This window comes from Eleutherodactylus coqui, chromosome 7 (genome assembly GCF_035609145.1).
Source record: "Eleutherodactylus coqui strain aEleCoq1 chromosome 7, aEleCoq1.hap1, whole genome shotgun sequence".
Taxonomy (NCBI): domain Eukaryota; kingdom Metazoa; phylum Chordata; class Amphibia; order Anura; family Eleutherodactylidae; genus Eleutherodactylus; species Eleutherodactylus coqui.
In genome coordinates this window covers 58,330,912-58,356,542 of record NC_089843.1, presented here as the reverse complement: position 1 = coordinate 58,356,542, position 25,631 = coordinate 58,330,912, and the positions used below count along the sequence as shown (strand labels likewise).

The following is a 25,631-nucleotide window of genomic DNA, read 5'->3' as shown; positions in this document are numbered from 1 at the left end:
TGCCGATTCTGGCGTGGATTTTGGTGCAGTTTCTTCCAAGCCAAAATTCACTAAAAGGGAATGTAGCTGAAGGGGCTCATACAAATTAGACTAAATGAACTGATGAAAATGGACAATTTTAACAAAAAAACAATAATTTGATGGGTGAAATTCAGGAAAAGTATAGTTTTAGCCGACTGTTGATATACAGTGATCGTCTGCATAAGAGGTCAGCCATACTTGGAATTTTAGTTAGATAGTTTGACGAAAGAGCTTCACTTCTACGAATGAGAGAATGTTCATACGCAGGGGTCACCGGCGGGGAACAGGGTTGAATTCCACTGCGGGATCCCGTATGCAGAATCCGACCCGGCCGTGTGCATTCGGCCTAAGGCAGCGCGGCCTCAGTATATTATAGGGGTAGCTATGCTACATGTATAATAGGCCTCTATGTTATGGACGGCTATTCTTTCCATCATATTAGAGTGGACAACCAACCAGTCAGACGAAGTCCCAGACTTGCTGCTTGTTTTGCTTCCACCAGCATTCTGTAACCCGCAGACCATACGTGAGAACGGTCATGGTGTGAAATGTTAGCCCTGTTTGTTTACACAAGTCTACTTTGTGGTTTGCAGAAGTTACAAAACAGGGTTGCAATATGTTATTTTCCACGACGGTCTGGGATAAGAACAGCACTGCTACCAATAGACTCGCTAAAGCCTTATTTACGTGGGTGGAATTCCCATGTGTGCGACGGGCTTTACACGGACCCAGAATAGCCAATTCGGCTGCTCACACATCGGATTGTCACACTGATGGTCACTGGGAAAAAATCCTAATGTATCGGATTCTGTCCCGTTTTCACAGATAAGACTAGTCCTTGCAAAAGTTAAGAGCTCTCTGAAAATCGGATGGGATGTGGATTCGCGTATGTAAACAAAGCCTAAGACTGGTTTCACATGGACAAATTTGCAGTGAATAGAACCCATTGCTTTCAAAGGGTTCGTTCACATTTGGGTATTTTGCGTTGGCATTTTGGCTGTGCAGAAGTCAATGGGGATGTGCGAATGCGTGCATAATACGCAAGGAGATGCATGAAACACTGCAGAATTGCTTTGGGGAAAAAAAAAAACATCTGGAGCTAATTAAGCATTTCAATTGGTGCCTTTATTAAACTGCACCCAAATAAACATGCCCTGTTGGCAGTAAAATACGCAGGTACGCACGTAAAAAAGCCTAATTATTAGGACAAAAGTGCTGCGCTACAGCGTGCAGAACTGCGCTTACGTCCGCGTGAAGCCAGCCTAAAGGTGGATTTACAAGGATGACTTTCCTGAGTTCTGTCCAATCATGAGATGGAGAGCACTCGCACAGAAGAAGCAGCCATTATCTGAATAGGTTAACCCCTTAGTGACCAAGCCTGTTTGCGCCTTAATGACCAGGCCAAATTTTGCAAATCTGACATGTGTCACTTTAAACATGGAAAAACACCAGAAAGGTTTTGCATATCCAAGCGATTCTGACATTGTTTTTTCGCCACATGTTGTACTTCATTTAGGCGGAAAAAAAAGACCAATAGAATTTGTGTTTATTTATTAAAAGCGCCAAAATTGGGAAAAAGTTTGAAAAAAATCGTAATTTTTTTTCACATTTCCAACTGCAATATCTCAAATATGTGCAAACATAATATAGAAATTTTTGCTAAGATACATATTTCCATCCGTTTACTTTATTTTGGGCGCACATTGGAAAAACTTTCGGTTTTTTTAACCATTTAGGAGACGTACAAATTTAACATTACTTTTCGCCATTTTGAGGAACACTTTGTTTTCCTACATCAAGCCAAGATTCCAAAGGCTCATAGGAGTCAAAATGAGATACCCCCACAAGTGACCCCATTTTAAAAACTACACCCTTTAGCGTATTCACCGAGGGGTGTCATGAGTATTTTAACGCCACAGTTTTTTTTCAGGAGTCGATGCATTTTAGAAAAGAAAAACTAAAATTTCATATTTTTGCAAATATGTCATTTTAAAGACTGGACTTTTTTCTATAGTACACATAAAAATGAGGATTTGCACCCCAGAATGGATACCCCTGTTTGTCCCGTGCTCAGAAACATACCCATTGTGGCCCTAGTATTACGTCTGTATGCACAATGGGGCCCAAAATGAAAGGAGCAATCGGTGGCTTTCGGAACAGAAATTTTGCTTGAAGGAGATTTAGGCCCTATTGCACACTTGTAGAGCCATTGAGTGACCAAAACGATGGAGAACCCCCACAAGTGACCCCATTTTGAAAAGTAGACCCCCTAACGAATTTATCTAGGGGTATGATGACTTTTCTGACTTCACAGTTTTTGAATGAATCTAAGCCAAGCAGAAGGAAAAAATTACGATTTTCATTTTTTTGGCAATTTTGTCAATTTAAAAACTGGGTTTTTTTGTACAGTGTACATAGGAATAAAGAGGTTCACCCCAAAATGGATACCCCTGTTTGTCCCGTGTTCAGAAACATACCCATTGTGGCTCTAAACTACTTACAGGACACATGGCTAGGCCCATAATGGAGGAAATGCCCGCTGGATTTCAGGGTACAACGGAATCAATTCAAGGCCCCATTGCCCACTTATACGGAAAAAAAATTGACTTCCTAAAAATAAGAAGCTGTGGTAAGGTCCGCGGATAAATCCGGGGGCCTTAGGTACGTAATTTCATCCTCCCTCACGGATATGATCCGTGAGGGGAGATGAAATGGAAATGTAAGCGTTTTAAATTTTTTTTACTTTTTTTACACTTTTTTTTTTAATAACTTTTTTTTTTTACTTTAAATGATCACTGCTATCCATTGGATAACAGTGATCATCTCTGCAGTGACATCCCTCTGCTCCGGGCTACACATGGCAGCGAGGAGCAGAGGGATTTTAAATTTCCCGGGTCCTGAGCCCCTCTGTGCACGCGCCCGATGTCAATCATCGGGCGCGCATGCGCAGAAGGGGACTCAGGTCCCGGAAGACCAGGACGCCGCTGAGGACCGTGGGTGAGTATTTTCACCTCCCTTCATGGATCCGATCCATGAGGGGAGGTGAAATTAAGCTGATTTTTACTTTTTTTAAAAAACTTTTCGTGATCGCCGCTATCCATTGGATAGCGGCGAACGCGGGTCCGGGGACCGCTCGCCGCGGTCCGCGGGACATCTCCTGGTTCCCGGCTACCTTCAGGAGCCGGGAACCAGGAGATTTTAAACTCCCCGGGGTTCCCTTTCTTCTGCGCATGCGCATGACGTCATTAGTCTGGCGTGCATGCGCCGAAGAGCCGCGCTGGGTCTCGGAGGACCCTTTCTCTGCGGCAGACATCGGGGAACCTGGGTGAGTATTTTTTAGCTGCCCTGATGGATCCGATCCATCTGGGCAGCTGAATCTTTAACTTTTAAGGCACTTTTATTTACTTTTTTGCGATCGACGGTATCCATTGGATAGCGCCGATCGCAATGCCGGGGGGGGGGGAGCCCCGCAGCCCAGGATGACAGCTCCATGCTATCGGCTACCTGCGGGCACCGACAGCATGGAGCCATCACGTCCAGAGCCCACGGGGCTTTATTCTCTGCAGGACGCATGTTTTTACGTCCTCAGAGAATAAAGCCCACTTGGGCAGGACGTAAAAACACTATGGGCTGGTTGTTAAGGGGTTAATTCACACGAGTGAGTTTTCTTTTGGACAATAGTCCTGAGTTTGGAAAATCGCTGCATGTCCTATTTTTTGGGTGCTTATGTTCAAGAATCGCCCATTATATTTAATGGAAGCGTGAAAAAAAATGCATCTTACTTGCATGCTGTGCTACTTTCTAGCATTTTACTATTGGAGCCCCATGTGACTTTTTTCATGCACATATAAAACATACAATAGAACCGCACAATACTAATGTGTGATTGAACAAAATGCACATAAGCACTGAAAGAGAACTTGTTCAATCCTATGAGCTCCATACACTAAGCCGATTGGCACATAGGTTGGGTTCCGCCAAGACGAGAGGAGTGATTTGAATACTCACCCACCTCCCGGGCACAGTGTCCTCTCATTATGGACACACAAACAAGAGAAGGAGTCCACTCAATAGACTCAGCACCGACTTTGCAGGCAGAGAGCAAGGGAATGTGGAGGCAGGTAAGTATATAAGTCACTCTCCTGATGGCCCCTGAGCTCAAACTTTAGTTGATGGGGTTTATAGGGCCTGACCGGTTCCCATTTATTCTGGATATACAGGATAGAAGATAAAGATCTGTTCTCTGGGGGCTTGAACAGCGATCCCAAGAATATAGCCCCCAAATGTGAATAGAGCGTCAGTGCCCATCCGTAACCACTGTTCTATTCACTGCTATGGGATGGAAGTAGATTGCCAAGTACAACTGTCCCATAGAAATGAAAGGAGTGGTGGTCAAGCATGGGCACCACCAATCCATTCACGTGGGGAACTATGGGCCACTATTCTCAGGAACACTGGGGGTCCGAGCAGATTCACCCCAAGCAAGCACACATGTACACCTATCCAGTGAATAGGGAATAAATGTCTTTGGAGGCCAAATACCTCTAACACTGCTGAAAAGGAGTCAAGCTCAAATTTCCTCATGTTTTCTATGATGATGCAAGCATATTTGAGATAAAGATCTTTAATTGGGCGTATGCCACAAGGTCATGAATTACCAAGTGTCTGCTGGGCATTCCTTCATCTGTAAAGTGTCCTGAACCTGCTCAGCCCCTCTGGTCCACTCCTGATTGAGGTCTCCTGAAGATGTGGCAGAAGACCTCACTCCAGAGAGGAGGAGTGTTCTGTTATCTTCATCAATATCTAAAAAGTTTTCTATATTGTCAAAGGCATAAACAATGCCAGAGAGTTTGATACCATGTTCACCACACACACGTTGGAATTTGTGCGCACACAAGGTTTATTCACATGTAATTTAGCCATTGATCTTCCACCTATCCTCTAGGAGAGTATGGGCTTGCATTACTTTGAGCCGGTCTCATTAAGAGAAACCATCATGAGATAAAGTCAAGAGGGTTAGGTGCATGGCTCTGCAGGCGCGTCCCGCTAATTCTATCCCACTTCATACTTACCTCCCTTCTCCCCGGTGGGGTCTTCTTGAGCTGTCCATCAAGTCTGACATCCCCCATTGAGAGTGAGTGGTGGGGATTACCAGGTTGACACATTGACAGCCAAACCAAAAAAGAGCCTGTCCAGGGAAACAGAGTATGAACAAAAAAAGTGGCATAGAGTTCACCAGGTCCCAACTGCAGAGCCCTGCACTCAACCGTGCGGACTTTTAGACAGTCAAAACTCTCCATTTAGACACAACGATTATCGCTCAAAGGCAATCTTTTGAGCGAGCGATAATCGTTGTGTGCATTTACACAGCAAGATGATCGCCCAAACTTTTTGAGCGTTTACTTTGCATAAGCTCTTAAGTAGCCAATTAGCTACTTAAGAGCTTATTAGTGTGTAAATGAAGGCTCTCGCTGTGTACAGAAAACAGCGGGAGCGCTGTCTTCTGTATACACCTGCTGTGTTCTTGGAGCGCTCAGCTGGTATCCAGCTGAGCGCTTCGAGCGGGTTATGCAGAAGCCAGCTGGAGCGCTGTCTTCTGCATACTCCTGCTGTGTTCATGGAGCACTCAGCTGGTATACAGCTGAGCGCTCCGAGCGGGGTACACAGAACACAGCTGGAGCACTGTCTTCTGCATACTTCTGCTGTGTTCTCCGAGCGGGATACCACCTGAAACAATAGTATCAGGTCCTGATAAGACTCATTGTTGTGTTTCAGCTTGCATGATGGCCGCGCGTTTAGACCCAAATTTTGAGCGATAATCGTATCTAAATGGCACTTTAGAAGACCACTCCCTTATCCAGACCAGACTTTTAAAAGGAATCTATCAGCTAAGCTTATGGGCTGAAAGTAGGTGACTCACTGAGTCCAGGGAGGTAAGTGTTATACTTACCTCCCCGTTGTTCCCCGCTGAAAGCTGTTCTAATTATATAATAGGCGGACTACTTCGCAGCGCCACTCAATGCACTGCAGCAGCGGATTCCAGCAATCCCTCCGGGCGAGGCAAGTATAACACTGACATCCCCGGACTCAGCAGGTTACCTACTTTCAGCGCATAAAATTAGCTTATTGGGCTAAATTAGGTTACAGAGTCTCTTTAAGTGACAGATTTTCAGTTCCACCATATATTATGTACTTCGGCAATCTTCTTTGAGAGAAGCAATCCCTTAGAAGACGATCTAAAACTTTTGCTGACTTTCAAACTTTTGTCAGACACTAATAGTGTGATGATGAATGATTTCTCCGTTTAAAAGGTTTCCACTCTTTCCCAACCTCTTCCTCAATCCTCCCACACAGGCAGTAATAGCAGTTGGCAGGCAGTGATTTAAGGAAATGGCAGCAGAAATTATTTGCAGGCGCTGGCACTCCATGATGGGAATTTGGAACTCCGCATTCATATAAACTAGAACTCAGTCTTTTAGGTCCTGGAACTCATTACCAGCATTTGGCATTAAGGAAAATTAAAAGTTCCCTCTTACCCAGTCATGCTGGTGGTACTAGCATAAACCACCCCCCCTGTTCATTTTAAACTGTAGTAGTAAAAGCAACCATCTCCCCGATGATGCTCCTTAGTGACTCCATGCCAGGGGTGTCTACTCATTGTCACCAAGGGCCACATCAGCATATGATTGCCTTCAAAGGCCGTTTAAGGACTCATTCACATAGGCCGAGCCGGGCCACCATCTGCAAGTTGCTCAACACAGTGGTGTGGAGGTGCACCGGCACTCACAATTCAAGATGGCATCCGCCCAACGTGTTAGCGCCTCCCCATGTGCCAAGCGCTAAGTGTGTCCTCCAGGAAAATCGGATAGCCAGTCCGTCTACATCCGGACCTCATCGAGGGCCACATAGAATGACCTGGTGGTCTGGGTTCAGTCTGTGGACCTTGAATTTGACATATGTGCTCTATATGATCTTAGTGCAGCTTATGAAACAGTTGCCTTCAGAAAAAGCCCTATAAATTCATTACAATTATGGGAGATGGGCATTAACACTTATCTGCTCCCCCCAGCTTGGGAAGCAGGGGTATAACTATAATAGGTGCAGAGGATGTGGTCGCACCCGGGCCCTGGAGCTTTGGAGGGCCCATATGGTTTCTCTTCCCCATATAATGAGACCAGTATTATGACTGAAACATTACATTTTAAGGCCTTGCTACAGATTTTGCATTTGCTGTGAGACCGTAAACAATTACTATTAGTTGCAGCAGCACCTCTGTGTAGCCCTGTCTCTGCTTCTCTCCCCTCCTGCTCCTCTCCAGAGACTTCTACGGACAGCATGAGAAAACGCCCTCCTCCTCGTCCTATGATCCATCTTATCGTCTCTGCTACTAGAGATAGACTTCACAGGACAACAGGCAGTGTATAGAAAATTAGAAGGATATGAGACCCCTAATAGCCAGCACTTTACAGTGATTTTTCAGCACAAAAAACGTAATTTAGGTAAAAGTGATTTGCACTTTTCTTATCCTAACACAAGTTGCCTTGATGTGCGGTGACCATGTAACCACTGCACCAAGGCACATTTATTACTATATATTCATGGAGTTTACCTGTAAGACCAGCCTTTCAAATGCCAGGAAGACGTCCCACTTGGAGCACTGCGGATGCTTTAAGGCCTGGACTGCAGCTAGTGCCAGCTGAAGGAGGCCGCAGTGGTTTTCTAGGGCTTGCTTGTTTTGTTTGAAGAGCAGCACATGGGATTTGAGTTGTTCAGGAGTTACCCTACCTGCAAGTAACAAATACAGCCAACATTAAAAGCAAAAATATGGACACAGAATTGAAGTACAAAAAAACAAATAAAAAGTCATGTTTTTTAAAATTTTTGCTAATTTATATACAACTATCCACATTAACGAGTTTTTCATTCCAGTTCTGTACGAGTCGTAACTAAGCAAAGTCAGACCCATTAAAATGAATAGGGCTATGCATAGTAACATAGTATGTAAGGCCGATAAACATGTCTATCCAGTTCAGCTTATCCACCCCCACCCCCACCCCCCCATCAACGTTGATCCAGAGGAAGGTAAAAAAAGACAATGGGGTAGAATCCAATTTTCCCCATTTAAGGGAAAAAATTCCTTCCTGACTCCAATCTGGCACTCAGAATAATCCCCGGATCACCGACCCTTCTGAAGTAATCAGTGATATAGCATGTAATGTTGTATCGCTCAAGAAAGGCGTCCAGGCCCCTCTTTCGCCATCACTACGTCCTCAGGCAGAGCATTCTATAGTTTCACTCCTCTTACAGTAAAGAACCCCTTTCTATGCTGGTGTCGAAACCTTCTTTCCTCCAGATGTAGGGAGGGAGACATTTTTCACATAACAAAAAAATAAAATCGTAGCATGCCCTATTCTGTTCCGATTTATGGACGGGAGTACAACATGCAATGTCTTCCTTTCATACTGGAGCCATGACAGTTATGCTAAACCTGCTTTCAAACGAACACGGGCGAAGCGGGCCAGAATCCTCTTTTTGTCAGAACAGTCTATTGCTGGTCTGACGCTGACCGAGACTCTGCTGCTCTCTACACGCTATGACAGGGATGACCTCACTGAAAAAGGCCCTTTGTATTGGCCGAAACGTTGCTTTTTTAATGGAATACATAAAACGTTCTACCTTTAAAGAGCCTTTTATGGTGCCACTTTCAACAAGTTTGCTGGACATACGTGGAGACGGTGGGTTTGGGTCACCATGAAGTGGCTCTTGCACACTATTCTGCCTCTCACTGGATGTGCTTGAGTTTGAATGACGTGGTACCTGCTGTTTCTGTGACACCTGGGCCACGTGACCGTCAGTCATCGGCTCATTTTGGTCGGTGACCTGCTGCAGCGGTTGGTCACAAGTCCCTGTGTCAGGAAGTCATCACTGCAACAGCAGGAGGCGGAGAACATCGATCCCGAGCACTGTTGGGGAAACAGGAACAGCTGGGGGAAAGGAGAGTATGTCTGTCTATACTTGTGCAACTTGCTGAGTAACCTTCCTATAATTGTAACCCCTTTAATAGGAGATAAAGCGTACAGGATTTGTGTGGGCTAACAACTGGAAAGGTACATGTAATTTGTTTATATAGTTCTAGAAAGTCCAAAATATGGGACAATCACTACAAATCCTTTAGTTTTAGGAGAGCCGTGTTAATCTAGGCAATCTACTTCAGCTCATGGGAGGCCATATTTTCTTTACTGGAGATAAAATATATACAGAGAAACCGTACAACTTCTATAGTCAACGCCACCCATATAAAAAGGATTAACATGAATTAATGAGGTAGAGGTGGGATAATAAATATTACAAAGTAACTTTTCATAAGTTACATTAAAACTGAAGTTCTACTTATCAAGTGAAAAAACGAAAATGACCGAAAACTGTCAAATTATTGCAGTCACGACTACAGGCATGTACAGGTAAGTCAATCATACAGTCTACAATGCTTGTAGTGAAAGAAAAGCCAAAAGCATGACAAAATGGAATAGGTTTTTGTTATGATGACAGTATATACGGCAGTGATATGCTTGTCATAGTAGTTCCCAATATATAAATTCATGCAGTACAAGAATGTGCAATATTAGGGAAATGATGACATACATACCAGTAGTACTTAGCCTTAAAGTCCAGATACGGGGCAACCGCCCTGAAAAGGGTGACACCGTGCAAGCTATAACCCTAGTCAAATTGCCCTAGGAGACCCCAATAGAATAATGTAGTATAGAAAGTACCAGCGCATTCCCAGTTTATGACCATTGTCATTTTTAAACATGATACGTGAATATGATTTATTAAAAGTTAAGTTTTAACATTTATTATTATACCTCTACCCCATTATTTCATTGTAATTCTGTATTGGACTATCAGAATTTTTAGACTACTTGATGCCAGTTTAAAGGAACGCTAAGCCTAGGAAGGAATGAAAAAAGGAAACAGAAAATAAACCTGTCCACACAATATTGCATCTTATTACCTCAGAAGGGTCAGGGATTTGGGGATTATTCCGATTGCCAGACTTGGAGTTGGGTAGGAATTTTTTTCCTTTAAAATGAGGAAAACTGTTTTTTACCGTTTTTAATGTTTTATTTTGCATTCCTCTGGATCAACATAGCGAAAAGTTATAGGCTGAACTAGATGGACATATGTCATTTTCCAGCCCAACATACTATGTTACATACTTTTTCTCAGTCTCCAGGATTTTATGCATGTTACTGAAGAGAGATGAGCGAGCGTACTCACCAAGGCAAATTACTCAAGTGAGTATTGCCATTTTCGAGTACATACACACTCGTGCCAAAAGATTCAGGGGCTGGCGGGGGGTGGCGGGGGAGAGTGGGGAGGAACGGGGTGGAGATCTCTCTCTCTCCCCCCCCCCCGCCCCGCTCCCCCCATTCTCACTCCCACAACTCACCGGTTACCCCCGCCGGCCCCTGAATTTTTTGGCACGAGCGGGCATGTACTCGAAAAAATGGATTATACCTACCTGATAATCAGGTTTCCAGGAGTCTCCACGACAGCACCAATTGTGATTGCCTCCTCCTGATAGGACAGGAACATACTGAGAGGTTAAAAGCTCCCCCCTTCCCTCAGTGGATTCTAACGAATTGCCGGGGTAGGAGCTCAACTTAAATTTCTTCCCTTAAACGGGGTTTTTTGTTGATTATAAAATTATATTATATATTTATTTATTTTTTATATTATATTCTATAGTTTCTTTCTATCCATTTAGGGGGGGAAGGTACGGGTGCTGTCGTGGAGACTCCTGGAAACCTGATTATCAGGTAGGTATAATCCATTTTTTCCCCCAGTCGTCTCCATGACAGCACCAATTGAGACGTACCAACTAAAGTTTATTAGGGTGGGATTGCTGCCGAGAGGACTTTGCGGCCGAAGGCCATGTCCTCGTCCTGCTGCACTTTTACCCTATAATGTTTAATGAACGTGTGGGTTTTTTTCCAGACTGCGGCCTTGCATATCTGCTCGACCGAGGCTGAGCTATGTTCGGCCCATGAGGATGCTACTGCCCTTGTAGAATAGGCTTTAAGAGCTAAAGGGATTTCCTTCCCGAGGGCCTTATAGGACTCTATGATGGCCAGGCGGATCCACCTGGCTATGGAGTTTTTTGCCGCTTTGTTCCCTTTATTTGGGCCACTGAACTGGATGAACAAGTTGTCGTCCTGTCTCCAGTGGCTTGTCGCATCTATGTAGCCTAGGACTGCTCTCCTGACGTCCAGGCAGCTTAGGATTTTTTCTTCCTCGTTTTTAGGTTTGCTAAAAAATGAGGGAATTATTACGTCCTGGGACCTATGAAAATGTGATACCACCTTTGGCACGAAGGCAGGGTCCGTTTTAAATACTAATTTGGAGTCCGAGATTTTTAGAAATGGGTGGCGAATGGACAAAGCCTGAAGCTCGCTAACCCTCCTCGTAGACGTGATGGCTACTAGAAAAACGGTCTTGATCGTAAGCATTTTTATCGGTAGTGCTTCGATCGGCTCGAATGGTACCGCTGACATGGCCCTTAGAACCCAATTAAGGTTAACGTCTGGAACAAGTTTTATGGGTCTAGGTCGTAATCTAGCTGCTGCTGTCAGGAACCTGTTGACCCATCTATTGTCCGCGAACTTTGTGTCGCATATGGCGCTAAGGGCTGCGACCTGGACCTTCAGGGTACTTGGAGAGAGGCCCATCTGTAGGCCCTCCTGCAAGAATTTCAAGATCAAAGGGATGCTCGGGATAGAATCCCCGGAATCCCTTCCCTGTCTCCATGAGGAGAACCTTCTCCAAACCTTCTGGTAGATAAGGTGGGTCGTCTTTTTTCTGCTGGACATTAACGTTTCTACCACTCTTTGTGAGAATCCCTTCCCCCCTCAGTGAGGATTCCTCAAGAGCCATGCTGTTAAGTGGAGTCTGTTTAAGCCCGGGTGGTTCAGTGGCCCCTGTGATAGCAGATCTGTCCAGGTCAGAAAGGTGACTGCGTCCTGGACACTCAATGTTGTCAGAAGACCGAACCAAGTTCTCTTGGGCCAGAAGGGGGGCACCAGGATTAGCGTGCATACCTGGGTTCTGAAATGTTGTAAGACCCTGGGGATCAGCGGAATCGGAGGAAACGCGTATGCTAGCCCCTTTCCCCAGTCCTGGCCTAGGGCGTCTATTGCCGTAGGACAATCTCCTGGCCGGAGGGAGAAGAAATTGCCTACTTTGGCGTTCTCCCTGGTTGCAAATAGGTCCAATTGTGGGGACCCCCACCAGTTGGTCAGGATTCTGAATGCCTCCAGGGAGAGAGACCATTCTCCTGGGTCAATCTGCCTCCTGCTGAGGAAGTCTGCTTTTTGGTTTAGTGTCCCTTTTAAGTGTGTTGCCGTGATCGAAAGGATCCGGCCCTCTGCCCAGTGGAAGATTTTCTGCGAAATGTTTTGCAGGGCAGGCGACCTTGTGCCCCCCTGGTGCCAAATATGGGCGACCGTGGTGGTATTGTCCGACAGTATCTGTATATGCTGGTTCCGTAGCGAGTTTCCTAACTGCTGTAGGACCCGCCATACGGCCTGTAGTTCTCTGTAATTGGAGGATTGTTCTTTTATCCTTTGGGACCACAGGCCCTGAAAGAACTGGTTCCCCACATGCGCTCCCCATCCCCAGGCGCTTGCGTTTGTTGTGATGTGCGTGGCTGGGTTTTGTAGCCAATGAACCCCTTCCTGCAGGTTCGCCGGGGATGTCCACCAACGCAGGAATGTTTTCACTGTGTTTGGGATATACATTTTTGTCCCTAGCGAGGACTGCTTTTTGTCCCATGTGGATAGGACGGAGGCCTGTAGAGCTCTGGTGTGAGCCTGGGCCCATGCTACTCCGGGAATGCATGACATTAGGCTTCCCAGGAGAGACATGGCTTCCCGAATTGTGCATGATCGTTTCTGTAGGAAGGATCTGACCAGCCTTTGGATTTTTTGTATTTTTTTCTCGGGCAGGCAGGAGCATTGTAATTCTGAGTTGAGCGTTATGCCTAAAAACGTCTTCTTCCTGTCGGGGTCTAAGCTGGAGTTTATATCCTAGAGACTGGAGGAGTTCTAGCACTATCTCTAGGTGCTTTGTTAGTAGTTTCCTGGACTCTGCTATTATTAAAATATCGTCCAGGTAGGGTATTATTAGGATCGACTTTTTTCTCAGGTAGGCAGCTACCTCTGCCATAATTTTGGTAAAAATTCTGGGTGCTGAGGAGATCCCGAAAGGCAGGCATCTGAATTGGTGGTGCTCTATTCCTTTGCCCATAACTACTGCGAACCTTAGGTATCTTTGGGACCCCTCGTGGATCGGTACGTGGAAATAAGCGTCCTTCAGATCGATGGACGCCATGTAGGCCCCTTTGGGAATCAACTTTATCGTTGAAGAGATGGACTCCATTTTGAATTTTCTGTACTTGACACAGGTGTTCAAAGGCTTCAGATTCACTATCATGCGGTGTTTCCCGCAGGGTTTTCTTACTAGGAAGAGCCTGGAATAATGGCCCTGAGTTTCCTCGTTTTGCGGTACGGGGGATATTGCGTTTAGATGTTGCAGGTCCCGAACGCTTTGCCTTAGTAAGTGTAACTGTTGCCCTGAGCCTCCTGTGATAATGAATTTCCTTCTGGGGAGGGACACCAGTTCTATCCGGTATCCCTGCTGTAGGATCTTTGGGATCCATGGGCCTTCGCAAATTGCGGCCCATTGGTCCACAAAGTTCCCCAGCCTTGCCCCTACGGAGCTGGCGTCAGGGTCTCTGCTTGGGCTCCCCCTGGTGGGGATTAAAGAGGATATTTCTCCCTCTGTCCCCCTTGGGGTAACTCCAGCGGCCTGTCTTGCCTCGGTAGGCCTCGGGCTGTTGCCCAGGGGTTCGGAAGAAGGTCTTCCCTCTCTGCGGCTTTTCTTCCGGAAATTCCTTCTTTTTGTCGGCCGCCTTCTCCAGGATTTTGCCTAGGTCTGGTCCGAACAAAAACTGACCGTAGAACGGGAGGGCGCATAGTTTATTTTTTGAGGCTAAGTCACCTGACCATGATTTTAGCCATAGTACTCTTCTGGCTGAGTTAGATCGGGCTGCAGCTTTTGCCGAGAGTTTAACCGTTTCGGCCGCGGCATCCGCTAGAAAATTTGTTGCCATGCGCAGGATAGGTAGGGAATTTAGGATCTGTTCCCTTGGCGTTTTATTGGTTAAGTGTAGCTCCAGCTGTTCGACCCATACCCCCAGAGTGTGCGGCACGCAGGTGGCTGCGATCCCTGGCCTAAGTATGCTTGCTGCTGCCTCCCGTGATTTTTTTAGAAGGCCTTCGGCTTTGCGATCCATGGGATCTTTTAATTGTGCGGCGTCCTCAAAAGGGTAGGTTCGTCCTCCTAGCTATTTTGGCCACTGGGACGTCTACCTTGGGTATCTCTTCCCAGCTTGCGCAAACTTCCTCCTCAAATGGGTACCTTCTTTTTACCCCTCTAGCGGAGAAGGAACCTGTGTCTGGTTTCTTCCACTCCTTTTGGATAATTTTAATGATGTTTTTGTGGACAGGGAAGGTATGTTTACGCCTCTCTCCTAGTCCCCCGAATATCTCGTCTTGCAGGGTACGTGGTTCTCTGGGCTCTTCCATTTTTAATGTAGCCCTGACTGATTTAATCAATTCTGTTAAGTCGTCCTGATGGAAAAGGTATCTTTTGTAGTCCTCATCGTCTGAGGACTCCTCGGCTGCCTGTTCCTCTTGCTCCGATCCGATAGAACTCTCGGAGTCGGAAGGCTCGTCAGGAACATACGCCTTTTTCTGGCGTTTCGCTGGCAGCGCCAGCTGTGACGTTAGGGCTGATCTAACCTCTTCTTTCACCAGCTTCCGAACGTCATCCAGGAATCCCCCCGATTCCTCTTTGACTAGCCTAGCTACGCATGCCTTGCATAGAGGCCTCTGGTACGTAGCTGGCAGTCTCGTCCCGCACTCCACGCATTTTTTGGGTTTTGTTCTGGGGGGGGGGGGGGGGGGGGTGTCTTTTTTATCCCCCTGACAAACAAAAAGGGGAAAGTATTTTTTGCGGGTAAATATGCAATTTTTCCATATACAATACATTGGATTTTGCATTTTGTATTTTTTGCCGCACTGGCTACTTACGGCCGCTGAGGCTGAGGTTTCAGCTATCTCTGGGGCTGGAGTACTCATTACTATACCGGTGCTGCAGACACCCTGCGACCTGTAGTGCTGGTCCACCTTCTGGCTTCTCTCAGGTTCCTTATGTTGAATTTTCGCGCTCCTGCGCTAAGCCCCGCCCCCTCCGTGCGGCTCCTGATGCGAGCGTGATGATGTCACCACGCTGGACACGTGACGCGACGCGCCCCCCCCCCCCCCCCCCCCGTCAAAGGGCTTCCTGGAGCACCGCGCTGTAACTATACAAGGAGGAGGAGGGGGACTGAGGCTCCCGCTTTGAACCCCCCATGGGCCGCCGCGGGAGGAACCTGGCCCGGGGGTTACCACCCCATGTGGCGTCCCGGGAGTCGTCTGGCTGGGAAGGGAGGACAGGCTGACCCACTGCCCTCCGATCCTCCGATCCGCCTGTAAGTAATCCTGGCTGGCTTCTCCACCAGCCCCTCTCAGAGATCCTGCCTCCTGGCAGGACAGGAAGACACTGAGGAAAGTGGGGAAGGGGGGGAGCTTTTAACCTCTCAGTATGTTCCTGTCCTATCAGGAGGAGGCAATCTCAATTGGTGCTGTCGTGGAGACGACTGGGGAAAAATGGCAATACTCGTTTGACTAATTTGCCTTAGCGAGTACGCTCGCTCATCTCTATTACTGAAATAAACAGTAAATCGTGCAGGGAACAGTGGGGTTCCCTTCTGCTGATGTGGTCCATTTTCAGCTTGTTTTACATGGGATGTGAACTGCACAATTCTCGTTTGCCCGAGCGAACAAGCTGGTTACGTCATCACCATCTTGCCCGCGATCAGGCAGCCTGTTTAGATACACGATTCTTGCTGAGAATGGTGCAGTTCTCAGGCACTAGTTATTCAGGCTTTCACATTCCTATGTGATACACTGAATGATCAGCGTTTACACTGCACAAACCGCATGGATTGCCGACTGAAACTGATCGACGAAAGAGCAGATCACTATTCTTGTCTGTCGTTGGCTGCGTTTAAACTGAATGATTATTAACGCGGCCCGCTCATGCATCCTGGCCCTTTGGAAGTTCCTCTCCTCGTCCTCTCTGGTCCTATGGACCCATAAAGGAGAAGAAATTCAGTGAATGGAGGAACTTACTGCCTCACTGTATGATAAATAGGACTGCTGGTATCATACTTGGGCCCCTTGGGTTAGTCTCCGAGGCACAAAAGAATATCGGGACATCCTGGGATTTACTTAGGTCATCAGCTGAGAGGAATACGAATGGCTTAACGAAAAGATCAACAGAGACAGTCCGGAGTGTTGGGTGTGACAGACTAGCGCCCAGCGGATCCTGACCCTCCCCTTCTCACCCTTCTTTTTTTTTTAACCTTTCTTCATTCCTTTGTTTATCCTCCCCTTTTCTCTCCATACTGACCCATGTTCCATAAGTACCGTTCCCCTAACGCGACAGTATTTTATTTCTATTTCCACTGTTTACATGTTAAAAGGTTTTATCCCCATCAGTGGTACCCTGAATAACCCGAGTTAACCCTGAATATATACACAATCTCTGTAAGCAAGCTCCATTCCCATAGACTTAAAGTGCATTTACACACATAGATGATCGCTCAAAACTGGTCAGAAAATGACAGTTTTGAGTGATTATTTCGCATAGGTACTAATGTATTTAGAGAACAGTGGGTGGTCTGTTCTCTAAATACATCACTATTGTTCTCCAGCGGAACAGAGGCTGTTAAAGAATGTCATCAGTGCTGCCCATAGAGAACTCAGCATGCGGTCTGTCTTATCTCAGCGTCCTGAGGAACAAGGATTTCAAGCGGACCTAAGGTCAGCGATGGACAAAAAGTGCACGGTAAGTGCACGATGGGCGCACATTTACAAACAACAATTATCGCTCAAAATTCGCTCAAAAGCCATCTTTTGAGCGATAATCGTTGTGTGTAAAAGAGCCTTTAGAGTCATATGGTAACCAAGTTTGTATGTTTAGGCAAAGCTCTAGGGCAACCCACTTTAAGAAATGTGCCATCCTTTTGCTCGAGGAATGGAGCATACCATGATGGGCATTTTCTAAGCTGTTGTAATGTTATTGGTTGCACTGCACTCTCAGAGGGATCGGTTATTTGTTTTGTATTTTGGAAAATTTATAAAAACCTTAAAGAATTTATATTAAAAAAAACAAAAACAAACTGATTATCGTTCAGTTTAGTTTGTTTGAATGATTTTCTGAACAATAACCGTTAAGTCTAAAGGCAGCATAAGGGTTGGGCAGTAAGCAGCTTTGTATCCTACTCTATATAGGACAGAGGGGAGAGGCTCCTGCTGCAGCCAGACACAGGAAAGTGGCGAGGAGGAATGGGCATGGCTGAGACGAAATAAGGTCAGAAGAAAGGAGAAGACAAAATGAAGAATTGCTACAATATTTTTTGTGCATTTTATATGATTAGTGTTCTTTTAACTAAATTTGATCCCGGCTTAAGTCTGCGGTTTGGAACAATATTCACTGTTGCAAAATAGGTATTCGTAATTAGCCATGGAATAAAAATCTTACATTTATATACCGCAGATGACTGTGTCATTTCATTTTTCTCTTTTCCTAAGCATTTTAGTTAAAAGAAAAAAAACAAAGTACAAGATAAAAGCAAAACAGGATTGTGGTCGGTGCAACAGCTTCCTTCAAAAGTGCTCGGCAGTCATCTGCCAGGCTGTACTGTACAAAAGAAGAAGAAAGGGCGCTGTATGCCTTTAAACTAAACATGAATCAACACCTGAAATAACATGTTACATACAACATCAGTTCAACCAAGTCTGATGCCGCAGCCAGCCAAAACCCCAAGACCTCAGCGAAACTGAGAACATGGAGCGGGCGGGTTAATGAAGCAAAGGGCACGGGCTGAAGAACAGCGCTGCAAAGTTTCTACAAGAGGGGCTTCACTTTTTATAAAAACCCTCCAAAAACCACTCTGGGAAATAGACAGTGCGGTTCTCCCAGTGGTGGCCACAGGCAATCATTTGCAGTGCTGAAGAATAGCGGTCGTCTTATAATTATGACAAAAACCCCTCCGTGTATAAACAAGACCTTAAACAATTAGTAAAAAGAAGGTAACTGATACAACACAAGCGAGCCGGCTCTACCCCGCTGGAAAAAAGCTGAAATAAATCCTTAAGGCAGTGCAACATATGGTTTTCATTTACAATCAGAAATATAAACAAACGTGACATTTGTAATATATACCCTCCTTAAATCAGAGTCTGACTCTAGGGGGCGCTGCTGACAAAGACACCACCAAGACCTGCAAACTGTGAGAGAAGCTCTTTTCGTATTTATTTCTAAAAGTTCAATTTCTATAAAACTGCAGACGAACAGATCTTAGCACTTTCTGCGAGTCTCAGTAGATTCTAATTTTGTATGTTTGTCCTTTTCTTCGTTAAAGGCTGCCAATGATCTGGTTCAAATTAATGCAAAAAGTTCAAAATTCTGGCAGCCGCTTTGTCCAAATCACTTAATATATGGCATATAGAGCAGAATATGAACTATACACATGGTTACAAATTACAGCCTCCGAAAGAGAAAGCAAGAGCTGGAATTGTTAATTTATGCTGCACCTGAAGGTTATCCATGTAGCAGCTCCCCACATTCATGAAATGGGCTTCGCTTTAATGTAACATGTCTCCAGATCTAAGAGTTGTGCCCGTACTATATTAATATGCTTCCACTTCATAAAAACAAAACAAAATGTTCACGGATGTGAACCCAGTGTGTATCACATCTTTGGGTATTGATGCCATGTAAGGGATTGCCGAAGTTTACTTGATGGTTTACAGCACCATGGGTGTAATGAAGACTGGGCCCATTCAGAAAATTAGCGTAAGCCGCCCATTAGTATTAAAGCCTGGTCAACGTTTGTCAAAAGTTTGGTTGGCACAAGCCCGAACCTCAGTCAAACCCCTAAAATAATAATTCTGTTTTTCCTGCTTTTTCCTCTTTCTCCTTTTTGCTTCTTTTTAAAAGAAGCAAAAAGCAGAAGGAAGAATAAGATGATGAGAATGAAGGGGGAAAAAAAGGGAAAAGAAAAGAGAAGGGAAAAAAAGAAAAAGATGCAAGAAAAAGGAAAATTAACCAAAAAGGAGGAGAATGATGCTTTTCCTTCTTCTCCTTATATTTCCTTTTCTTTCACTTTCTTTTTCCTTCTTTTTTAATTCATTACCTTTAACTTACAAACAGCCCATAAGTACTTACAGTAGTTATTCTGCTTGGTCACCTAAGAGGCTTTTCTGTCCCTTCCGGTATATAGTATTATACACCAATTTTATAGTTATTAGTGAAGTTCCAGTTTGGTTCAAACTAATTTGGACCGAACCAGTTCGTTTGTCACTAGCATCCATTCAGAGAACCAATCTTTGATCCAGGAGCAACAGGACGCTGAATAAGAGCCCATTTGAAAAGTTGTAGAAATAGAGCAGCATGCCCGGGTTTAGCAAATATGCATCAAAACAATGCTTCTTTATTACTCAATATACATAAATTACATGCAACGTTTCAACCCCATCCTGGGTCGTGACAAAGACATGCTGCTCTATTCCTACAACTTTTCAAACAGACTGTGGATCCTGGAGTTTGGACCTTCCTTTTGAGCTCTGCATGTTTGCTCTCTGCCTTGCACCGCTGGGGTTTTTTCTGGGAGTGCTGCTGTACCTTTGTGTTTGTACTGGGCTGACTAATAGCCCAACGCGCATAACCACTTTCTGAATGGTAAAGTACATGTTATGTGGTGCTGGGAATAACTACTTTATGAATGTCGAGACATACTACAACGCTACTGCACCTGGTGGAAACATGCTACACTGATTCTGCATCCAAATGTGCCTTTACTGCCAAGTACCTCAGAAATGAAGGACTATAACCTAATATGACATGATACAGAGTTAGTCCAAATTTTTTCTGTGTAAATTGCAGATTCACTATAAGGCTTTATTCAGACGTCGGTATATTGGTCGGGTTTTCACGCCCCACCCCTCCCTGCAATGGGAGGGGCGGGACGGGGTGGAGGTAAGTTCCACCCCATCCCGCCCCCTCCCATTGCAACTAATGACAAGGGGAGGGTGGCGGGAGCTCAGTGCACTGCTCCCGGCCTGCCTTCTTCCCCTGCAGAGAGGGACAGCGTATATCGGCCAGGCGTGAAAACCCAGCTGATATACGGTCGTCTGAATAAGCCCTAAGGTATATTTCACACACTTTTTTTTAAAACCTTTTAGGGCATGTAAAAATGCCATATGAGTTTCAAACATTTTTCATAGCATTTTTTTTACAGGCATTGTTGGTGGAGTGTCATATTGTGAAACATTTAAAAAAGTGTTTAGGTTTTTTTTCTGGCATTTTGGAAGTCCTGTAGAAAATGGCAGAAAAAAAAACGCCATTACCAGAGCATGCTACGTTAAAAAAAAAAAAATAAAGCCATAAACCTCTAAAATGCTACAAAAATCCACAAAACATTGCATCTAGACTTCCAATAATTTAGTAAAGAATTTAGTTTAAACCGGGTATTTGTTATTGGTTCTAGAAGTTATGCAGTACTTCCTTAGTTAAGTGTGAACCAGGTATAGACTTTAAATAATCACTAACCTTTCAACGAAGTTTGCATAAAACCAATACTACATGAGGAGAGAAGAAACTTTGTAATATATCCCATTAAAAAAGATACTTCTATCTCCACTTATTAGGCTCCTTTCCTCCTCCCCGATCCCTTGTAAACTATTCGCTCACTTTGAAAAACTGCTAACATCTGTCTTGTTTGACGAGGTGGACTAACAGACCAGATTACATATTGCCCATAGAAGTCTATGAAAAACTGAAAGTGGAGGAGGGAGGAGGAGCCAAGTGATAGAGAAATAGAAACACATACACACACAAATGCTGACAGTTAACAGTAAGCGTTTCACAGTCTGAAATCTTTTGGAATCACATCTACACTGCTCAGTACCGCTGTCTAAAATGGTTTCTATGCTGCTGCTTCTCAAAATGTGTGCTAAAGACAGATAAGAGAGCAGGATCTCCTCTTCTCTGTGTGTATTATGTTGGAGATATCATAGCAGCTAGTCTACACCCACCAGCTCAGGGAAAACTGAGAAACAGCTATAAAGCCAGCCGAGGAAAAAACTATGCTATTGCCCAGAAATAGTATTAATATATTCCCATTAATATATTCTATGGCGCAATAAAGAAATTGTTTCACTAACCAGATAACTGGGGGAGGGGGTGAAGATATTCTAGAATATACTATTCTCGTTGAACTCTTGCACTAAATGAACAAAAAATAAAATTAAAAAAACACAAAAACAGATGAATAGCATCCATGTTAACCCACAGCCCACATATTAAAGTACAAAACAATACAGCTGCGCTAGAAACTTCTGTTATTCAGCGTGTAAGCAAGAGTCTTGGCGACTTCAAAAGAAAAATACGTGACATGAAAAAGCAAAGTCTAAAGTTCTGCTGAGGTGCGATGTAAGAGACCACATCTGAGCGCCTACTCTTATGTAACATGAGAGCCATCATTTTCCTCAATTCTACAAATTTAATCCTGTGTGGCCATTAAAAAGAAAAATAAAAAAAACTGTATTCTAAGTTTTTTTCACCCTCTGGTGAATTTGGAGTCATAGCTATTCACTGCAGGTCTGTGTAAGTGAGCCACACATCGAAGGAAATTCTAGAAGGCCTCATATGGAATATTGACAGGTTTCACCAGACAGTTTGAGGTGAGCATAATGAAAGACTTCATAGTTCCTGATGAGAAGGGAATTGTATGTGTGACCAGATCCCTTTACTTTACATACACACAGTTAACAGTGCTCAGCTTTACCTTGTGTAGACGAAGAAAGGAGTCACTTAGTACTACAATTGGGGTTAAAATTATTTCACCCCTATTTCATTCAAATTAGGTTAATATGCCAGTTTTTACACACTTTCAGCTGTTTGCGCAAAAAAAAAAATTTAAATAGCTCAACGCGACCAATGTAACAAGTGGTTTCTCCAAATTCAACACAAAATGCCACTTTTAATGACTTCTGCAGTCTCAGAGTTATTCAACCACCTGAATAGAAGCCTCATAAAAGCAAAAAACTTTGCTCATTTGTTTAAAAAGAAAAAAATAAGTTGTCTTAAGCACACCTGATACAACTAATGAAGCCCGTGATTAGCTGCATTAGGTTTAGACCTCTTTAACACGGGTGCTACGATTTTCAACCGCCAGCATGTGGCCGAAAATCACATGAACGAGAGGCAGCTGCAACCAAGTCGTGGCTGTGTGTCCCATTTCCTCACCCATTCAGATGTCCGGGCTACGGCGTGTATACATGGCAGCCCGGAATAAAATCTCTCCCCAGCCTATGGGAGCTCTCTCCCCCTTCCCTTTCCTGATGGCTCTCATAGGCACCCACAGGAGTCTAAGGGAACGGCTGGCCTAATCCCGCAAAAGATAGGACAAGTCCCATCTTTTCTGGCGTCGCTTAAAAGCGGCCATCCGGAATGTGTCTGTGATGACAGAACAGAAGGGCTGCCTGCACACGGCCAGGTCAGATCCCACAGCGGAGTTTGACCTGGTGCCCTGCCGGTGACCCCTCAGCTTACCTATTTGGAGTCTTCTTTCCTATGCTGCGGATGTGCCAACCGGCGCACATGTGCAGTACAGAGGACGCCGCGTTGTTGCTGGGCAATAACGCGAATCCTGAAACCATTTAACAATGATTATTTTGGAATGGCCGCGGGACGGACGGCTTTCATTGACTTCAATGGAAGCCGTCCTTGCGGAGCTCACACAAAATCGCAGCATGCTGCGATTTCCTATCCGCTAATTGCAATCGATTTCTGCTTGTGGACATGAAATCGCATATTACCATAGCATGCTAGGGCTGTATTTGCTTTGGAATCTGGAGGCGGACACCCACTCCAGATTTTGCAATGTAAAACTGCCCGTCTGCAGCCGGCCGAAGTGTCAGACTATTATGTTCAGTGGTCAGTGTGAAAACTTCAGGATTTCAAGATTTTCCTTATATAGATAGTGACAAGGAACATAAAAACATTTTAAAAAAAGTTAACTATTTAACATAAAACAATTTGATTTAAACAATAGGTCATTTCTTTTAAATGAAAAGGAAGCCTTTGTATTTAGAGGAAAGTTCATCTAAACTTTGATAACAGTACGAATTACCAGATATTCGGCAGTTCCAGGTAGGCCCGGAAATTCACATGGCAGATTTCGCCACAGATTAGACGCAGAATCTGTGCTGATTCTATACTGAATCAGTGCCAAATCCATATCAGTTAAATGTTCCATTCATTGCAATAGGAACCTGCGTTACAGTCGGTTCAGCGCAGATTATTTTCTGTGCTCCGATTTGAAACCTGCATGTAGAGACAGAAAGAAGTCACATGTTGCTTCTTGATGCAGATTCCCATTAAATGAGGCCAATTTGTGTGGCAGCCGATGCACAAATCTGCGTGGGTTGTTCGCTGCGGTCTTCCATTGAATATGGTGTGAACATAGCCAATGACTACAGTTTATTCCAACATGTGATTATTTCAGCCAACTAAGGCATTAGAACGTTCCGTACCCTTCAGTCTAAATCCATTAAACATTTTTGGGATAAGGTGTCCCATTTCAATTGATTGTTGATTGCTTTGCTTTTCATGAATGATAATCTGCTAGGAATCACGTATAAGAAGTGAACTAAATAAGAGAAGTGAAGCATAAAGTACACAATAAGCAGGCAATGTCAGGAAACAGTCAGGGTTGACTTGCAGCGATGTAGTCAAGCAAGCCAAGGCCAAGGTTCAGGACATTGAAGAACAGCAGAGAAACAAGAATACTACAACATTGGAGTAAATGGAAGCTTAAAGTTTTGCAGATACCAGAGAGAAAATGCCTATTCAAAATGTTGGTGCATCCCAACGGGTTAGATGATCGATAGCTGATTGGTGGGGGTCTGCCGCACTGGATCCCCGTCAATCACCTGATCACCAGGTTTGAACTGGAAGTAGATAGCACCATCAACATTGCATCGGCCCAGGTTGGTATTGCACTGCTGTATGCGTGAAACTTCAAACTGCTATATGGATGACGTACAGAGCAGCAGCCAAGGTGAGAAGGTTTATGCAAAAAGTTCCAGCTAGAAGAGATGCTCCACTAGAAGACCACTGAGTAGTGGAAAAACATCTCCTGTTCAGATGGATCCAGATTTCTGTTGCACTGTGCGGATAGAAGGTCAGAATTTGGCACAAGCAGCATGATTCGATGACCCCTTCCTGTCAGCTGATCAGAACACGTCAGCACCGCCAACTAATTTGTGGCGACTACAAGCAGCTTCCTGTCCATAGAGGCCGATATTCCTGCAAGACGTTTCGAACACCAAGTAGAATCTATACCACGATGAATTCCTGCAGCTCGGAAGCCCAAAGGAGGTCCAAAACGCTACTAGATGGGGGTCTCCAATAAAGTGGCTATTTAATTTGGGAGAGACAATATTTGTATTTCAAAATAACTGCCTGTTACTGGAATATATATATTTAATTGCAGCCCATAAAGAACCTGCCCACGTGTATGTACAGTAAATCAGTAGGACAACAGTAAAAGATTAGAGATCAGTCACAAGAGCAATGCTTGATCCCACAGTGGTTGGGAAAGGTTCCAGCTCAGACATTCATCTGGACATTTCCAGTAATAGACTTTCAACAAGTGTGTTTCATAGATGAAGAGATTACAGGAGGCTCAGAATAAAGTGGTGCCACAAAAATAAGGCTTCCATGAAAACAGAAGTATATCAAGGCAGAGACATAAGCATGGAGGATAGGTCTCCGGCGGAGTTGGGCGTTGGGGAGGACTGTGCAGCTTTTAAGCAGAACTGATATGTTAAGACACTTGTTACATGGTGAAGGTAAACTTTATATGTGTTTTGCAAAACTTGGCAAAACCTAGAAAAAAAAAATCTGATTTAAAAGTTTTGCTCTGCTCCAAACGAGAATATATGGGGGTCATATTACCCGATCCATCCTTTTTCCTGGGTTCCCCGGTGCTGGCCAATCAGGAAGCAACATACATTGTCTGATTACCGATGCACAGTGTGCATTGAGTAGTAACAGGAGCGCGGTGGCCATAGGGGATGTATAAAGACAAACCCCATGTATAGGTGGATCAGCACCGGAGCCAAGAAAAGAATGGCACCAGGTAATAGAACTGTTGCCCTCCAGCAACGGGATACATTTTGTTCTGGGGTAAGAGGGTCACTTTAAAGGGGTTTTCCAGGGAAATCTGAGGTTAAGTCATCAATAGTAATAGGTCATCAATAGCAGATTGGCTGGAGTCCACTACTCGGCACCCTGGCCAATCAGCGCAGCTTCCCAAAGGGCAATGGAATGGAAGCTGACCCTTTGAGTAGTGGCTGATGCTTGTAACT

At 44.6% G+C, this 25,631-nt stretch overlaps 1 protein-coding gene across 3 annotated transcripts in view; it reads right to left on the bottom strand.

Annotated features, from left to right (window-relative positions):
* Window positions 1-25,631, bottom strand: part of SCFD2 (sec1 family domain containing 2) — a 97,523-nt gene that overhangs the window by 42,171 nt on the left and 29,721 nt on the right. For all 3 annotated transcript variants that reach the window (XM_066573086.1, XM_066573085.1, XM_066573084.1), the window contains exon 4: window positions 7,631-7,806. In XM_066573086.1, coding sequence (XP_066429183.1) covers window positions 7,631-7,806 — 176 coding nt within the window. The remainder of the gene's footprint in view (window positions 1-7,630; window positions 7,807-25,631) is intronic.